At 36.1% G+C, this 18,440-nt stretch overlaps 1 protein-coding gene across 1 annotated transcript in view; it reads right to left on the bottom strand.

Annotated features, from left to right (window-relative positions):
- Window positions 1-18,440, bottom strand: part of PARG (poly(ADP-ribose) glycohydrolase) — a 111,613-nt gene that overhangs the window by 50,430 nt on the left and 42,743 nt on the right. The window contains exons 8-9 of the mRNA XM_065894065.1: window positions 11,530-11,622; window positions 3,924-4,081 (exon numbers count right to left, since the gene is read on the bottom strand). Coding sequence (XP_065750137.1) covers window positions 3,924-4,081; window positions 11,530-11,622 — 251 coding nt within the window. The remainder of the gene's footprint in view (window positions 1-3,923; window positions 4,082-11,529; window positions 11,623-18,440) is intronic.

Below are 18,440 nucleotides of genomic sequence, written 5' to 3'. Positions count from 1 at the left end.
CTACAAGTCATTTACTCTCACTGAACCTATTAGTATAGAAGCTTCCCAACTAGAAACTTCCAGAGACAGAAAATCAAAGTGAGCTGCCAATAGACAGCATCAATGATCGCGAATAGTTGCGGTTGTTGGCTGTTTTCGGCTTATGAAAACACATTCATCTCACTGAGAGACAAGTGCAGACATCCTGACTGCTGAGGATTCCCTAAAACAATTGTGGAAACTACCACAGGTTTCACCTGCCTTAATTAATTTTCAGTGTTCTGGTGACCAAAAGAACATCCATCAGCCAGGAAGACAAGAGCATGCCTGGTTTCAAATCTTCAACAGACCTACCTACTTAAACTCTTATTTGGTAATGCTATCGGGATACTGCAAGCTTAAATCCCTCACGGTCATTCTGGACTGGAAGTAATTCTTACAGATCAAGAATTATTTCTAGGGATAATTCTAATTTCTGACTACCTATGATGTAAAAAACTATTAATCTGATTCATTCAAAAAGAGGCTATAGGGCTTCCCTGGTGGCGCAGGGGTTAAGAATCCGCCTGCCAACACAGCAGACATGGGTTCGAACCCTGGTCCAGGAAGATCCCACATGCCGTGGAACAACTAAGCCCGTGCTCCACAACTACTGAGCCTGTGCTCTAGAGCCCGTAAGCCACAACTACTGAGCCCACGTGCCACAACTACTGAAGCCCGTGTGCCTAGAGCCCATGCTCTGCAACGAGAAGCCACCGCAATGAGAAGCCTGCTCACCGCAACAAAGAATACCCCCGCTTGCCCCAGAGAACCAGAGAAAAAGCCTGCGCAAAGCAACGAAGACCCAACACAGCCAAAAATAGATAAACAAAATTATTTATTTTTTTAAAAAGAGCCCACTGATATGATGCACCGAAAAGGACACAACATCAGTTCTCTGCTATTTCTGTCAAAAATTCAGTGACCTCACTCCATTTGTGAAGAAAATGTCAGTCAAACCCGACTGAAGAACATACTACAAAATAACTGGGGCTTCCCTGGTGGCGCAGTGGTTGAGAGTCCGCCTGCCGATGCAGGGGACACGGGTTCGTGCCCCGGTCTGGGAGGATCCCACATGCCGCGGAGCGGCTGGGCCCGTGAGCCATGGCCGCTGAGCCTGCGCGTCCGGAGCCTGTCCTCCGCAACGGGAGAGGCCACAACAGTGAGAGGCCCGCGTAACGCGTAAAAAAAAAAAAAAAAAAAAAAAAAAAAAAAAAAAAATAACTGAGGAGTAGTCTTCAAAAGTGTCAAAGTCATGAAAGGAAAGGAAAAATGAAATAACAGGGTAGAGGAGACTTAGAAAACTACAGTAGTCCCCCCTTACCTATAGGAAATCCAAGACTCCCCAGTGGCTGCCTGAAACCTCGGACAATATGGAACCCTATGTATACTATGTTTTTCCCTACAGATATATACCTAATGATAAAGTTTAATTTATAAATTAGGCACAGTAAGACATTAACAACAATAACTATAATAAAGTAGAACAATTATACTAATATACTGTAATAAAAGTTATGTGAATGTGGTCTTTAGCTTTCAAATATCCTATTGTACATATTTAATGCCTTTTCCATCTTAACTAAGCACTTATCACACACATTGGCCATAACTTGTGCAGTTTGAGGTGTAACAGCAAAGCTACCATAAATTTCTTTTTCCTTCTTCTTAATTCCATGGACAGAAGCACTTTACAGCTTTTCTTTGTCATATCCCAACTGCCATCATCACTACTCCTCTGCTTGGGGTCCATTATTAAGTAAAATAAGGGTTACTTGAACACAAGCACTGCGATGCTTCAATAGCTGATCTGATAACCAAGTCAGGCTACTAAGTGACTAACAGGTGGGATACGCTGGACAAAGGGATGATTCATGTCCTGGATGGGAAGGAATGGGACGGTACAAGATTCCATCATGCTACTCAGAATGGTGTGCAATTTAAAACTTACGAATTGTTTGGAATTTTCCATTTAATATTTTCAGACTGTGGTTGACTGTAGGTAACTGAAACCATGGAAAGCGAGCCACAGATAAGAAGGGACTACTGAAGGGACTTCCCTGGTGGTGTAGTGGATAAGACTCCATGCTCCCAGTGCAGTGGGCCCAAGTTCAATCCCTGGTCAGGGAACTAGATCCCACATGCATGCCACAACTAAGAGTATGCATGCCACAACTAAGGAGACCATGTGCTGCAACTAAGGAGCCCGCCTGCTGCAACTAACACCCCACACAACCAAATAAATAAATAAGTAAATATAAAAATTTAAAAAAATAAAATAAATGGTCTTTAAAAAAAAAAGAGGGGACTACTGTAAACACAGCGTGGGATACTGGGAGGATTCTGGATCAGAAAAATACAGTACAAAAACTTTTGGAGGGCTTCCCTGGTGGCGCAGTGGTTGAGAGTCCGCCTGCCGATGCAGGGGACATGGGTTCGTGCCCCAGTCCAGGAAGATCCCACATGCCGCGGATCGGCTAGGCCCATGAGCCATGGCCGCTGAGCCTGCGCGTCCAGAGCCTGTGCTCTGCAACAGGAGAGGCCACGACAGTGAGAGGCCCGCATACCGCAAACAAAACAAAACAAAACAAAAAAACCCAAAAAACTCTTGGAATTCAAATAAGGTCTGTAGTTCAGTTAACAGTATTATACCAATGTTGATTTCCTGGTTTTGATAACTTTACTATGGTTACAAAGTCTGGTTACATAGTAATATTAACATAAGGGGAAGTTAAGGAGAGTTGTATTCGAGATCTCTCAGTACTATTTCTGCAACTTTTTTACACATCTAAAATTCATTAGAAATAAAGTTTTTAACGAGACAACATTAAAAAGGTAAACTAAAATAAGTGGCATTACCACACCAATCAACTTTGAACACAAAAACAGAACAGCAAACAGAATTTTGTCAACTTTGAGCAAAGTCATGTGACTTTGCTCCATCACTACATCTCCTTCTCTGTACCCTGTCCACACTGCCCCACCCCTCAGAGGCAGGAGATGGGGATTAGAGGGAGGTAATGGAGGAGGACATTACACACAGTCTACTGGGAAAGAGGAGCATATACTGGAACAATTCTCTGAAGGCCCGCTCCTGACATTAGGGGAAAAAAACCTCACACTTTACTCACAGATCCCATAAAGATAATTCTCAGGTGAAAAACAGAGATGGGGGGTGGAGGGGGGGGCGTTGGAGGGAGGAAAAAAACAATAATCATTTGCCAAGAAGATTTTACAATGTTTTTGTTTATGTAAATGACGGAGAAAGTAATAATGTGGGAAAATGGTTAGAATCTAAAACTTTATCAACCTTCACAACACATTACTTTAATCAAATAAGTTAAACATTATTTTGTCTTCCTTTTAAAAAATATTAGACTAATAAATTAATCATGTCTATAAAAAGTCAAAGTCAACTTTCACTTTTGCTTTTTGTCTTAAGAACTGTATTTTCAAGTCTCATAAGACAGTCAGTCTCATGACTCTAAACTCACACTTTACAGAAAGGAGTACTCGTACTCACTCCAGCTTTAACATTATTTCAGCATACAAAGAATATAATGTACAACAAATGTTCTGTGACTAAATAATCACACGGAACAGGCATAAGGAATTCAGGGCACTTAGAGGAGGAGGACAACCTGACAGAGTGGAAAGAACATGTGCCTTGGAGTAAGACAGACCTGAGACTAAACTTTAGCTCTGTGACTTACTGGCTCCTGGACCCAAAGCAAGTTTTGTTAACCATGAACTTAAATTATCTTGCCTGCAAAATAGCAAAAATATCACTTAACTCACTGTATTGTAAATATTAAATTAGATAATTGTACATAAAATGTTTGGCAAATCACTCAATGCCAACCTTCTCCATTTTAATGTTAAAAAGGGGTTTGCTGAAAACATACCGATTGAAGTTAATATCTGGATAACTAGAATACTCCGATTTCATCTTAGCATTGCGCCGTGGAAATGTGCAGAAGAAAGCATTAGCTAAAAGACTAGCAATCTGTTCCTGTGACATTGTGATGGAATGATTCATCTTCTGTTTCAGGAGCGGTATTGGCTGATAGAGGAAACACAAATACAGACAAGAAGAGCAATAATTAGTTTAGCAATTTCAAAAGCAGAGGCACCAAATTGCATTTGCTAAATTAAGGCAGGAATAATTTCAGGCCACTCTTGAATCCTTAAATCAGCAATACTGTTGAAGTCAAGAGCAGTTCATCAAGGATGATTGGGAAAATGTACTTGTTTGACAAAGTGCAGATTTCTAATCAATAATAATGATAGTGAAGAGAACACAAAACATTACTTGTATTAATGAAAAACGAGATTCCTTTAGCAAGTAAGAAATAAAAACACATTACACATGTAATGAAAAATTAAAACAAAGGATAGAACAGAAAAATGTAATGTTGAGTTTAACTACTACTACTGCATATGCTAAATTTTGTTCTCACTTATATTAAAGATTATTGGACAGAGCAATTTTTCTATTTCAGTCCTAAAGAAAATGAACTAAGGAAAATAATTCAATAAATAAGTCTTTTCCTTCTAATTTTGAATCACACTTCTCATTGACAATTTATAAGACCCAAATCTAATTTTATTAAAGCAATTAATGGAACATGTGTATACAGACTTATTTATGTATAACCTGTAAAAATATAGGCATTTCCTACATAATCATTTCAAGTCAAGGAAGATGTAGGACATTTCTCCCTCAAGCTTTTTACATCTGAAATGTCTTCAAGTTATACCAAACCCAAATTGACTAACCTTTTATTTTTAGTATATTCCACAGGACCTGAATATTGCGTTCAGTGAGTTTTATTCTGTTTTAAATGTTTAAACTGTATGTTTTTAAAGTCATGCTGGGAAAGCCAAAGACCAACTGCCAATTTACATCAGTTGTTATGATTCAAAATGCTCCAACATAATATTTAGGGACGCTTTTCCTATTCCCTTTAATAAGTCAGAACTAAGAATCCTGGATATCTACTTTAATTCAAAACAGTATGCATAGAGAACTGTCCTGATCACATCTCAGGAATCAACACTCAAAACGAAACTGAGGAAAGGCAGGCAAGACAAATCAACTATAACAATTTGCTTTTCTCTAACAGAAAACATACATCATTGCTAGAATAAGAGTTTGCTAGAAAAAGAAAATGCTAAACTTGCAGTTCAACTATTTGCCTTGGGAAAATACAAAAGTAAACAAACAGGAAATATCAAGAATTTATTTTCATTAGGGTATCCAAAATTCTCTCCTTTTAGGCCTTAGCAAACACCAGTTCTAAGCAAGAAGCAATAGAGAGCTCATATTGATCTTCATTTTCCTTCCTATACATTTATTTACAGCCCAGCTATGAGTTTAGAAAAGGTGACAAAGTATCAATGGCTTAAAGCACACGGTTCCTTGGTTTTAGTAAGAAATGAGTTTTTAACTACCATTTACCAGGTTATCCACAAAAATGATTTTAGGCTTAATGGACTTAAAACACAAACATTTCTTGTTTCCCAAATAACTAAATAAGTATAATTTAAAATATAATAAGTTATTTGTTCTCCTGGTGAGGAGAAATGCCTGAAAGCTAATACTTGGGGAAAACTAGAGGATGTAAACCTTATCATCGAGCACTCAGCTAGGTAAAAGAAGACACTGGTTAATATGAATGAAGACCTCTCATCAGAAAGAGAAATTAAGGAAACAATCCCATTCACCCTTGCAACAAAAAGAATAAAATACCTAGGAATAAACCTACCTAAGGAGGTAAAAGACCTGTACTCAGAAAACTATAAGACACTGATGAAAGAAATCAAAGATGACACAAACAGATGGAGAGATATACCATGTTCTTATATTAGAAGAATCAATATTGTGAAAATGACCATACCAAAAGCAATCTACAGATTCAATGCAATCCCTATCAAATAACCAATGACAATTTTTACAGAACCTGAACAAAAAAATTCTTAAAATTTGTATGGAGACACAAAAGACCCCTAATAGCCAAAGCAATCTTGAGGGAAAAATACGGAGCTGGAGGAATAAGACTCCCTGACTTCAGACTACACTTTACAAAGCTACAGTAATCAAGACAATATGGTACTGGCACAAAAACAGAAATATAGATCAATGGAACAGGATAGAAAGCCCAGAGGTAAACCCACGCACCTATGGTCAACTAATCTATGACAAAGGAGGCAAGGATATACAATGGAGAAAAGAGGGTCTCTTCAATAAGTGGTGCTGGGAATACTGGACAGCTACATGTAAAAGAATGAAATTAGAACACTCCCTAACACCATACACAAAAATAAACTCAAAATGGATTCGAGACCTAAATGTAATAAGACCGGACACTATGAAACTCTTAGGGGAAAACATTGGAAGAACGCTCCTTGACATAAATCACAGCAAGATCTTTTTGGACCCACCTCCTAGAGAAATGGAAATAAAAACAAAAATAAACAAATGGGACCTAATAAAACTTCAAAGCTTTTGCACAGCAAAGGAAACCATAAACAAGACGAAAAGACAACCCTCAGAATGGGAGAAAATATTTTCAAATGAATCAGTGGACAAAGGATTAATCTCTAAAATATATAAACAGCTCACGCAGCTCAATATTAAAGAAACATACAACCCAATCCAAAAATGGGCAGAAGACCTAAACAGACATTTCTCCAAAGAAGACATACACATGGCCAAGAAGCACATGAAAAGCTGCTGAACATCACTAATTATTAGAGAAATGCAAATCAAAACTACAATGAGGTATCACCTCACACCAGTCAGAATGGGCATCATCAGAAGATCCACAAACAACAAATGCTGGAGAGGGTGTGGAGAAAAGGGAACCCTCTTGCACTGTTGGTGGGAATGTAAACTGATACAGCCACTATGGAGAACAGTATGGAGGTTCCTTAAAAAACTAAAAATAGAATTACCATATGATCCAGCAATCCCACTACTGGGCATATACCCAGAGAAAACCATAATTCAAAAAGACACATGCACCCCAATGTTCATTGCAGCACTACTTACAATAGCCAGGTCATGGAAGCAACCTAAATGCCCATCGACAGACAAATGGATAAAGAAGTTGTGGTACATATATACAATGGAATATTAATCAGCCATAGAAAGGAACAAAATTGAGTCATTTGTAGAGACGTGGATGGATCTAAAGACTGTCACACAGAGTGAAGTAAGTCAGAAAGAGAAAAACAAATATTGTATATTAACGCATGTATGTGGAACCTAGAAAAATGGTACAGATGAACCAGTTTGCAGGGCAGAAGTTCAGACACAGATGTAGAGAACAAACGTATGGACACCAAGGGGGGAAAACTGCAGTGGGGTGGGGATGGTGGTGTGCTAAATTGGGCGATTGGGATTGACATGTATACACTGATGTATGTAAAATTGATGACTAATAAGAACCTGCAGTATAAAAAAACAAACAATTAAAACAACTAATACTAAACTTTCTTTGGGCTATTTGTATGGAAATATGTTAATATAAATGTTTCAGACATTACATGAAATTTCTAAAAATCTTGTATGTTCTGGTATAACGTTACAAGTCATAATTCTAGTTATTACTTTAAAATGTATATCTCAGAAACAACTATACTTCCTTGTCAGTTGCATTATTATGAACTTTCATCAAATCTTTAACCATGGTCATTTTTAAGTCTTTTGTCATTTACAGACAGTTCTGGGTGTACTCTGATGCTTTTGCAAAAATGTTCCTATAAAAGGGTTTCATCTTCAAGGAATTCATGGAAAAGACTCTGACAAGTACAGGTTTCTGGTAACTGACTATACTGCTGAACTGAATGCATAAGCATTTCCAGAACTCTAATGGAAAACTGATGAATTCATCAAAGTGCTAACAAAAGCTCAAGATAAAAATTAATTACATGGGACTGAGTGAACTGATGAGGATGATTACAATTTTTGTGACCTTCTGTTTGAATAATAATTTAAAAAATCCCACAGGGAAGGACTCAGAGGCAAAAAATATACAAATCAATTTTCACTGCAATGTAAAGGAGCTGTTACATTGGGGAAAAAAAAAAAAGTGATGCTGGGAAAACTGGACAGCTACATGTAAAAGAATGAAATTAGAACACTCCCTAACACCATACACAAAAATAAACTGAAAATGGATTAAAGACCTAAATGTATGACTGGACACTAAAACTTTTAGAGGAAAACATAGGAAGAACACTCTTTGACATAAATCACAGCAAGATCTTTTTTGACCCACCTCCTAGAGTAATGGAAATAAAAACAAAAATAAACATAATAATGAAATGAAAAATAAAAGCTTTTGCACAGCAAAGGAAATTATAAACAAGACGAAAAGACAAGTCTCAGAATGGGAGAAAATATGTGCAAACAAATCAATGGACAAAGGATTAATCTCTAAAATATATAAACAGCTCATGCAGCTCAATATTAAAAAAACAAACAACCCAATCCAAAAATGGGCAGAAGACCTAAATAGACATTTCTCCAAAGAAGACATACAGACTGCCAACAAACACATGAAAGGATGCTCAACATCACTAATCATTAGAGAAATGCAAATCAAAACTACAATGAGGTATCACCTCACACCAGTCAGAATGGCCACCATCAAAAAATCTACAAACAATAAATGCTGGAGAGGGTGTGGAGAAAAGGGAACCCTCTTGCACTGTTGGTGGGAATGTAAACTGATACAGCCACTATGGAGAACAGTATGGAGGGTCCTTAAAAAACTAAAAATAGAATTACCATATGGCCCAGCAATCCCACTACTGGGCATATACCCTGAGAAAACCATAATTCAAAAAGACACATGCACCCCAATGTTCATTGCAGCACTATTTCCAATAGCCAGGTCATGGAAGCAACCTAAATGCCCGTCGACAGACGAATGGATAAGAAGATGTGGTAAATATATACAGTGGAATATTAGCCATACAAAGGAACGAAATTGGGTCATCTGTAGAGAGGTGGATGGACCTAGAGACTGTCATACAGAGTAAGTCAGAAAGAGGAAAACAAATATCGTATATTAACGCATATATGTGGAATCTAGAAAAATGGCACAGATGAACTGGTTTGCAAGGCAGAAATAGAGACACAGATGTAGCGAACAAACGTATGGACACCTGGGGGGAAAGGAGGGGGAGGGTAGGATCAATTGGGAGATTGGGAGTGACATATATACACTAATATGTATAAAACAGATAACTAATAAGGACCTGCTGTATAAAAAATTAAGTAATTTAAAAAAGCATGAATGAAGATCTTTCAAAAAGTTCATGTCCAAAATTTGTTTCCTTTAATTTAATTTTTATAAATCTAAAATTTACCTTTTAGATTTGGCCTAGAGAACATTAACATGATAAATCATTAAATAACAACATATGCAATTTAACTTGCCGAAGATATATTTCGATAACAAATTGAAATGTTAACTTTCACAGCAGAGATTTACTTTTTAGTCGAGGACAGAGGACAAAATTAAAATGTTCTCCCATTAGTACACTAATGGAAGGACATAGTTGTTCTAAGCCAGGAAAAAGAGACGGGAGCTGCAAATCTGATTTTGGTTCCACCCACTGACTTGTTATAGATTACAAACTTGGGTGCTTTTGAATACATATCTCATTAAGTACAATAGGGAAACCTCTCTAAAGCATGAAGGGAAGAGAAGAGGAGAAAGTGATTCCTATCTAAAGGCTATATTTGGTTAATTATGAACTACAGTGAATTAAAAAAGCCTTTAATTAAGCACTATGTTAGACCTGGGGACACAAAGATGATCCCCCTTCAGGGAGAATATAATCTAGGGGAGGAGACATATAAAAACATAAATTACAAAATAATGTGCTAATAATAATAAGTATGATTCGAGTGCTACAGGAGTGATAAACTTTGGCTGGGGGAGGTAGGAAAGGCTTCACAAGGGGCAGAACCTAAGAGGTAGGGAGAAATTTTACTACATAAGGAAAAAAGCAAGGAGAAAAAAAGAATGAACATGAAACATAAGCAAGCAAATAACTTCCAACATAAACAACAAGGAGTTTTAAAATATATTTTCTCTGCTCAATAGAAAAACTTATTTCAGACACAATGAATTAATGAGGTGAAATTACAGTTACCTAAAATTGGAAATATCACAGTATAATGCTAACAAATATGGCACACGGAAAAACATTCAGTGGTTCTCAACATTTGGACTCAGGCATTCGGACATGGCTTTTGGTTGCCCCAATGACTGTGCTTGTGTTTTTTGTGCTGTTCCAATGATACACTGCAATGTGTGGGACCATCCTACACATTTAGAAATTGCTCTGCCCAAAATGTCCCTAGGGCCCCTGTGGATCAACAGTGTTAGCAGAAACCTGGCTAGCATCCATGTAGCCAGGGGGCTGGCCCCAGAAATAAATGACAGAGGCGAATTCAAGCTACTGTTGCGAGAAACACAGGAAAAGAATTATGAAGAACAAACCAACAACCTCTTATAATTACATCTACAAATTCACTGATACTCTCCCCCCCTTGAGAGGCAGAGTCTAATTATCCTCTCCTTGAGTATGAGCTAGATTTATTGACTAAATTCTAATGCAGAGAAAAAATAGTGAAAGCGATAGTGTGTGCCTTCAGAAACGAGGTCAAAAAGGCACTGCCTCTTCCTGCCTCTCTCCTTTGGGTGGCTTTTTCTGGGGAAGTTAGCAACCATGTCACGAGGATACCCAATCAGCCTAGAGAGCCCCACAGCAAGGAACTAAGGCCTTCTGCCAGCAGCCATGTGAGTGAGCCAACTGAGAGGTAGCTCCTCCAGCTTCAGTCAAACCTTCAGATGACTGCAGCCCTGGCCAACACCCTGACTGAAACCACAAGAGAGATCCCGAGCCAGTACCAGTCAGCTAAGCTGCTCCCAAATTCCCAACAGAAACTGTGATAATAAAAGTTTCCTGTTTTAAACCACTAAATTTTGAGGTAGTTTGTTATGTAGCAATAAATAATATACTCCCACACAAAACAAAATAATACCAGATTCTTTCTTTTATTTTTAAAAGTTAAGAATGTATCATGAACTCATTTGTTATACAATACACTACTTTGGGGGAGAGGGGAGGAAGGAGTAGGTATTAAGCCATTTTGAAGATAAAATTTTCTAAATCCATTAGTATGCTTTGAAATAATGACTATCCTTTTTTGAAAGTCAGAGATTATTTTAAAAAAAAAGAAAAAGAAGTATGAGTAAGCAAACATCAACACTGTACACTGAAGCTCAGAAATTGAATACTGCATTTTTAATGTCCACTCGCAGTGTTCTCTGTAGCCTCTAACCTTTTCCTTAGTATAGCAAAATCATCATACTCTGGCAAAAAACTGTTTCCCATCTCTCTGTTTGACCTTGACAATTAGAGTTTAAACGAAATTCTACTGTGAGTCTCAAGAAAGCTACTGAGGAAGAAGTTATTTCCACCAACCTGGGTGCAAATATTTGGCAGACAGAGTGCAATTTTCACCATATCAGGCAAAATGGACTGATATAAGTGTTGAGCTTCTGCTTCTTCTAGTACCTGAAAACCAATAAAATGTTATCAGTGAATAATAACCAATGAACAAATATTTGTTATTAAATTACATATGTGCTTTATAAAGGATGCCATAAGAAGGCATATTATCAGCATCATTGAACACATGCACAAGTACACCAACAGGTGCAGTAAGGAACTTACAAATTCATTTCCAAATGTATGTAATTCACCTAAATGCCCTCTGAAAATGAATCGAGTATCCCAAATATGAAATATCTATCATATCGCATTCACAACTAAATAAATGCTTGCATATGAAAAACAGTACCTTCTGACCTCGGTTACATCAACTAAAAACTATTAGACCACAAAGAACTCTCTCAGAAGCCCTCAAGCTTCTACAGTCAGTAGTTTAAAGAAATCATCATAAAAGCCACCCTAATCGTTTCAGAGCATATTATATGTGTCAAATCTAACCTACTGGGTAGTAAACAATGAAGTTCCAGGTGACTTACAATTTCCTTTTCTAGGCACCTTTAGGAAGTTAAAACCACAATTCCCATATCATAATTTGAAGTACAAGAAAGACGACATTCATGCCCTATTTCTGTCTTTTGTAATTTCCCATCTCTTCAATGCTTTAGAAATTACTTTAGGCCATTTAATCCAACTTCTCTCTAAACATCAGAGTATTTCTTTTAAAATACTGAAAATGAAAACACTCTTAATCTAGGGATTCTATATATACAGTCAGGATTAAAGTAAATCATGTATCTATCTGAAATCACATCTGAACTAGATAGATGAGGTCTCAGTTATAATCCAGTCTGATCCTGTCATTATTAAAGAGAAAAGAAAACTGAAGCCAAGGAGGTTACCTGATTATCCTAGACTGAAAATGTCAATTAGCAACTAAATCAGAACTAGAACCCAAGTATTCTGGCCTATATTCCACAGCTCTCCCCACTTCTCTATGTAACCAATGTTTGGGATTGATGAGGATACAGACTCTTTACAAATATCTATAGATTCCCTTTGCTATCAGGAGCTAAGCTGAAATAAAGGAATATTCATTTGTCTATCTACAGCTGGACACAGTATGTGTATAAATCGAAAAAGTAGCAAAGATAATTTACATTCACTCTGGTTTTACAAGAAAGTTCTAACAGGGCTTCCCTGGTGGCACAGTGGTTGAGAGTCTGCCTGCCGATGCAGGGGACACGGGTTCGTGCCCCGGTCTGGGAAGATCCCACATGCCGCGGAGCGGCTAGGCCCGTGAGCCATGGCCGCTGAGCCTGCGCATCCGTAGCCTGTGCCCCGCAATGGGAGAGGCCACAACAGTGAAAGGCCCGCGTACCGCAAAAAAAAAAAAAAAAAAAAAAAAAGTTCTAACACTAAGAATTTTCTTTATACCAAAGCTCTAAAATCCAAACCTATGCCCACCTCCCTCTTTAAATTAGGAAAATGGGAAAATTGATATTCAGAATGAACAGAAAGATATTTGCAATTCAGAGAGTGTAGGATCCAATTAATCATAGGTATATAAAAAACAAGCAAGAACACAATTATTAATTCTGGGGAAAACAAAAAGTTGTACAAGAGGAGGAAAGGAATCAGATCTCAGATATGAACAGTGTTTTTACCATCCTACTAAAAAACCAGAATACTGATCTAATTGAAATGAATATGATATCTATAGTGGAAAAGTGGGGAAACATAAATAAGGCTGTTAGTGGTGACAGGGTTAAGTAAACAACAGCTAAATCCTAATCTTCTATAATGGGAAGTTAACACACTAAAAAAATAAATAAAGGCTAAAAGGTTCAAAGCCTCTTCATTATAAGCCTCTTTAATGCTAATAAAAAGAAAAACTAAATTAAAAAAAACATACATAGAAGGCATTCTGCTAGTTTAGAATTTTATTGTATATATTAAAGATACTTGCTTTCCTGTACCTGAAAATGCATAAAACATATTAATGTATTAAGATATTCAAATTCTTCTTATTCATAATTTATCTTTTTGTTTTTTAAAACATTTTATTTTGAAATAATTATAGATTCACAGAAAGCTGCAAAAATAATATATGGAGGTCCGGTTTACCCCTCACCAAGTTTCCCTTAAAGGTCACATTTCAGATTAACTATAACACAATATCAAAACCAGGTAATTAATATTGGTACAGTATGTGTGTATTGTTCTATGCTATTTTATCACGTGTACATTTGTGTAACCAAAATCAAGATGCAGAAGTGTTCCACTATAACAAAAGTCTCCTTTGTGCTACTAATTTATAGTCACACCCTCCTTCCAACCATCCCTAAGCCCTAGAAAGCACCAATCTGCTTTCCATCTCTGTAATTCTGTTGTGTTATACAAATGGAATCATATGGTGTGTGTCTTTTTAAGATAGGCTTTTTTTCACCCAGTGTAACGTCCTTGAGATCTATTCAAGTTCATGCACGTATCAACAGTTAATTCCTACTGCTGAGTAGTATTCCATAGTATGAATATACCACAGTTTGTTTAACCATTTACCTACTGAGGGGCATTTTGGTTGTTTCAAGTTTTTAGCTATTACAAACAAGGCTGCCTTTTACTTTCAACCTGCCTATACTGTTGTGTCTGAAATAATTTCTTGCAAGCAGCATATAATGTGTCACGTTTTTTTAATCTACTCTAAATCGTTGTCTTTTAATTGGTGAACTTTGACATTTACATTTAATCATTGATAAGTTAGAACATATCCATTTTTAATTTTCTCTTTCTTTTACCTGTTTTCTTTTCCTTCATTCCTGTGGGTAACTTGAACATATTTTAGAATTCCATTTTTATTTATCTAAAGTATATTTGAACACATCTCTTTGAACAGATTTTTTTAAAATTGGCTGCTCTAGGCATTCGTTATATATAACTTATCACTGTTTCCTGGTGTCAACATTTCACATGTTGCAGTAAAGTATAGAAACTTTACCTTTAAGGCTCTTTACCCAGCCCCATTATAATTTTCTTTAATATTTCTCCACATACATTGAGAACCACATTTGATAGTGTTATAATGTTTGAAAATAGTGAAACAGAAAATGTCAAACACTATTTAGAATACTCAAGAAGAAAAGTCTACTATATTTTTACTCTTTCTACTGTTCTTTCTTCTCTCCTGGTGTTCCAAGATTCCATTTTATCATTTCCTTTCTGTTTCAAGAAATTCCTTTAGAGATTCTTTTAGGATAGGTCTATTAATGACAAATTCTCTTCCTTTCCTTCATCTGAGAATGTCACCGTTTCTCCTACAGTCCTGAAGGATATTTTCAATGGATATACATTTCTCTGTTGAAAGTTCTTTTCTCTTACTCCTTCAAAAATATTATGTCACTTCTTTCTGGCTTTCATATTTTCTGATGAGAAATCCAACAACATTCAAACTGTTTTTCCCCTATAGGCAATGTGTTATTTCTTTCTGGATGCTTTCAAAATTTTTTTCTTTGCCTTTAGTTTGAGGAAGTTTGACTATGATATGTCTTGGCATGGATTTCTTTGGGTTTATCCTGTAAGAGGTTTGCTCAGCTTCTTGATGTCTTCTGTCAAATCTGGGAAATTTTCAGCTATTATTTCTAGTTTTCAGCCACTATTTTTTGTTATTGAGTATTTTTTCATCCCTGCCCCTTTTCTCCTCTCCCTCTAGTACTAAAAAGGCATGACTGTTAAATATTTTTTAATAGTTCCATAGGTCCCTACACTTTTTTAAATAAATTTTAATGTTTCTTGAATGTAATGTTTGCTTGTTTGACCAGTACAACCAGTATAGGAAATTTAGGAATTTAATTCAGATTTTCAAGCCAATATAAACCCCAAAATTACATATACTAGACCATTATGCTATTATTATTTTCTACATTATGAGAAAATCTGAAAGGAAATATATAGTCACTTTTAGACCAAAATTATTAAACCATTCTAACTTTTCTGAGTCACCTCAGAAAAAAGTGACATAAAAGTCTATTTTCTTTCTGTTGTTCAGATGAATTCCTTTGTTCTTTTTCAAGTTCTCCAATTCTTTCCTCTGTCACCCCCACTCCACATTGAGCCCATGCATTGCATTAAAAAAAAAAATCAGGTATTGTATTTTTAATTTCTAAAATTTCCATTTGGTTCTTCTTTATAGCTTCTATTTCTTTGCTGGGACTGTCTATTTTTCATGTGTTTCAAGGAGCTGTAATTGCTTATTGAAGCCTTTTTATGATGGCTGCTTTAAAGCCCTTGTTAGATAATTCTAACATCTGTGTTATCTCAGGGTTGGTATCTGTTGATTGTCTTCACATTTCAGTTGAGATTTTCCTGGTTCTTCGGGGAGCGATTTTTTATTGAAACCTGGATTTTATGTTATGAGACTTTGGATCTTATTTAAATCTTGTTTTAGCAGGTCTTCTGTGACACAGGAAGGGAGAGCCACCTCATTACTACCAGTCAGGAGTGAAAATTCTACTGCCCTTGTTGACTCCCAGGGCAGGGAGGGGGAAAGGCATCTTGATACCTTTGGGTTGGGGGGCGGGGGCCGGGTGCAGAGGGTGAAAGTTCAGGCTCCCCACCAGGCCTCTGCTGATACCACCCAGGTGCCATATTTTTCCAACAGCCCCACAGACCCTAGCTGGTCAGTCTTTTCTCCACCTTTCAGAGTCTTCTTATTCTTTTATAGTGTCCTGGGTTTTCAGCGGTATTTAGCAGAGGGATAAGGAGAAGTGTCTTTCCAAACATTTTTAACCTAAAGACATTTAACCTTAAGTGTCTAAATAGGCTGACAGCTTCTTCTTCTTTGGGTACCTGTCCTTGTCTTTTAAAACTGACATACGAGTAGCTGCTGCCATGCTTTGCTGACCATCACAAGCTTTAAAATATCATTTATTTATCTGATGAAGCATTATTGCACTGGACTTCTGTCAACACTTCAGACCTATGTCTAACGTTGCTTTGAAAACACAAAAGGGAAGATAAAAAATGTCATTTGAGAACATAACCAACCCAACTACCATTTGAGATGGAATGCATAATTTAAAAAACTAGTATAATCTTATGCCCTCTCATATATTATTAGCATCTTTAAGCAAATCTTACCTTTTACAAATTATTATTTACTATTTATTAATCTGCACAATTTATTAATCTATACAATGCAAACCAAGACATTAGTATTAAAAGGTTTTTAAAATGTAAATCACTGCTTAACTTCAAGGGAAGAAGAGCCTTAAATAATAAATATTTATTTATAATATATCATATATTATATTATTTTTAACGATGATGATGATTATAAGGAAATTAAGCATTTATATGATGATTAAATTCTCCCTGCCCGCTATTGGAGGGTCTGCATAATTATATATGACAAGTGTTTGTGTGTGTGTGCATGTGTGTACATACCATCCTTTTATTCTCATCCCAAAAGTTGATTATGTACGTGTTTCACTCAGAACTGATACAAAGATTTTCAAAATTATAATGCTATTTTACCCATTTCCTCTCTTTAGACTATAGAGTTGTTCATCCATTCAACTAACCAGTAAATTTAAGTGTCTATTATATGCCAGACACTGTGCCAGGACTGACAACAGAACTGTAAACAATAACAGACATGATCACTGACCTCATGAATCTCAAAGCAGAAAGTCCTATACTCTTTCTGTGATCCTCTCAATATATCAGCCTTCACCTTGAAGGATAGTAATTATTGCAATATCATCACAGTGGTCGTGGAGAAGCTATCATTCTTCCTTAGCAGATGGAAGCATTAACAAACTACTAAAATAGAGCAACTTAATTTGTCAAATGTCAAAACATGATGAATGATTTAAATATCTAGAAGCTTACATATAGAAAAGAGATTTGTAATTATTTCTTCTTTCTTAGAATGCTTGATCAACTAAAACTAAATCTGTGAACTGTGCTCTAATACTAAAGGCATATTCATGCATGACTAAGTACAGTGCCTGGCACACAGACAGTACTAAATAAATAATATTACTGAACTTTGAATGGGGAAGTGAAATCTGTAGCCGGTAAAAATCAGAAAACTAGTGATATTTTAGTGAAGGAGAATATTTCCATAGATCTACTTCTTCAAAGAGTTCATAGGAAACAGCTTTTTAATCAGTCACAAATCAACAAATATAATAAACACCTCAAGTCACTCCATGTTATCTATTGATGTAAACCTAGGTAGACCCTAGTAAAAATTTTTAAAGTTACTAATACTCTTCTTTAATAAAAAATTTCAAGAAAGTTTATACAAAAGGTCTAGAATAAATTTTATGAAACAATTTTTTAACATAAAACATATATCATCCCAAAATCTAAATAGACAAGGTGAAAAACCTCATAGTCCTATGATCCTAAAGTTAATATAACCATTTAAGTGTTTGTTACACTTAGGTATTTGTTTTCCTTCTCACACAGAAAAAATTACTTAAAATCACATTACTCTAACAATTCTGTATAATTTTTTCATTAGACAAAAGAATTTTCCACTTTGCTGTGTAGTCTTCATAAACATCACTAGCAACAAAATGTTTTTTAAAAAGTCATGTATTTTCATTGTAGCAAATTAACATAAACAAAAAGAAAATAAATACCACCCACAAACCCACTATCAATATATATACTGCTAACATTTTGGCATATATCCTTCCAGTCTGTATTTTGTTTTCATTTACATAGTGGACATTTTCCCGTGTAAATAAATATAATCCTATATCACCATTTTCAGTAGCTGAGTATTATTAACAATTTGGACACACCATACCTTATTTCCCTACCTAATTCTGTTATGATAGATTTACAGGTTGTTGCCAATTTTCCACTCTTAA

Source organism: Phocoena phocoena, chromosome 16 (assembly GCF_963924675.1).
Source record: "Phocoena phocoena chromosome 16, mPhoPho1.1, whole genome shotgun sequence".
NCBI lineage: Eukaryota > Metazoa > Chordata > Mammalia > Artiodactyla > Phocoenidae > Phocoena > Phocoena phocoena.
This window is presented reverse-complemented; position numbering and strand designations above follow the sequence as displayed.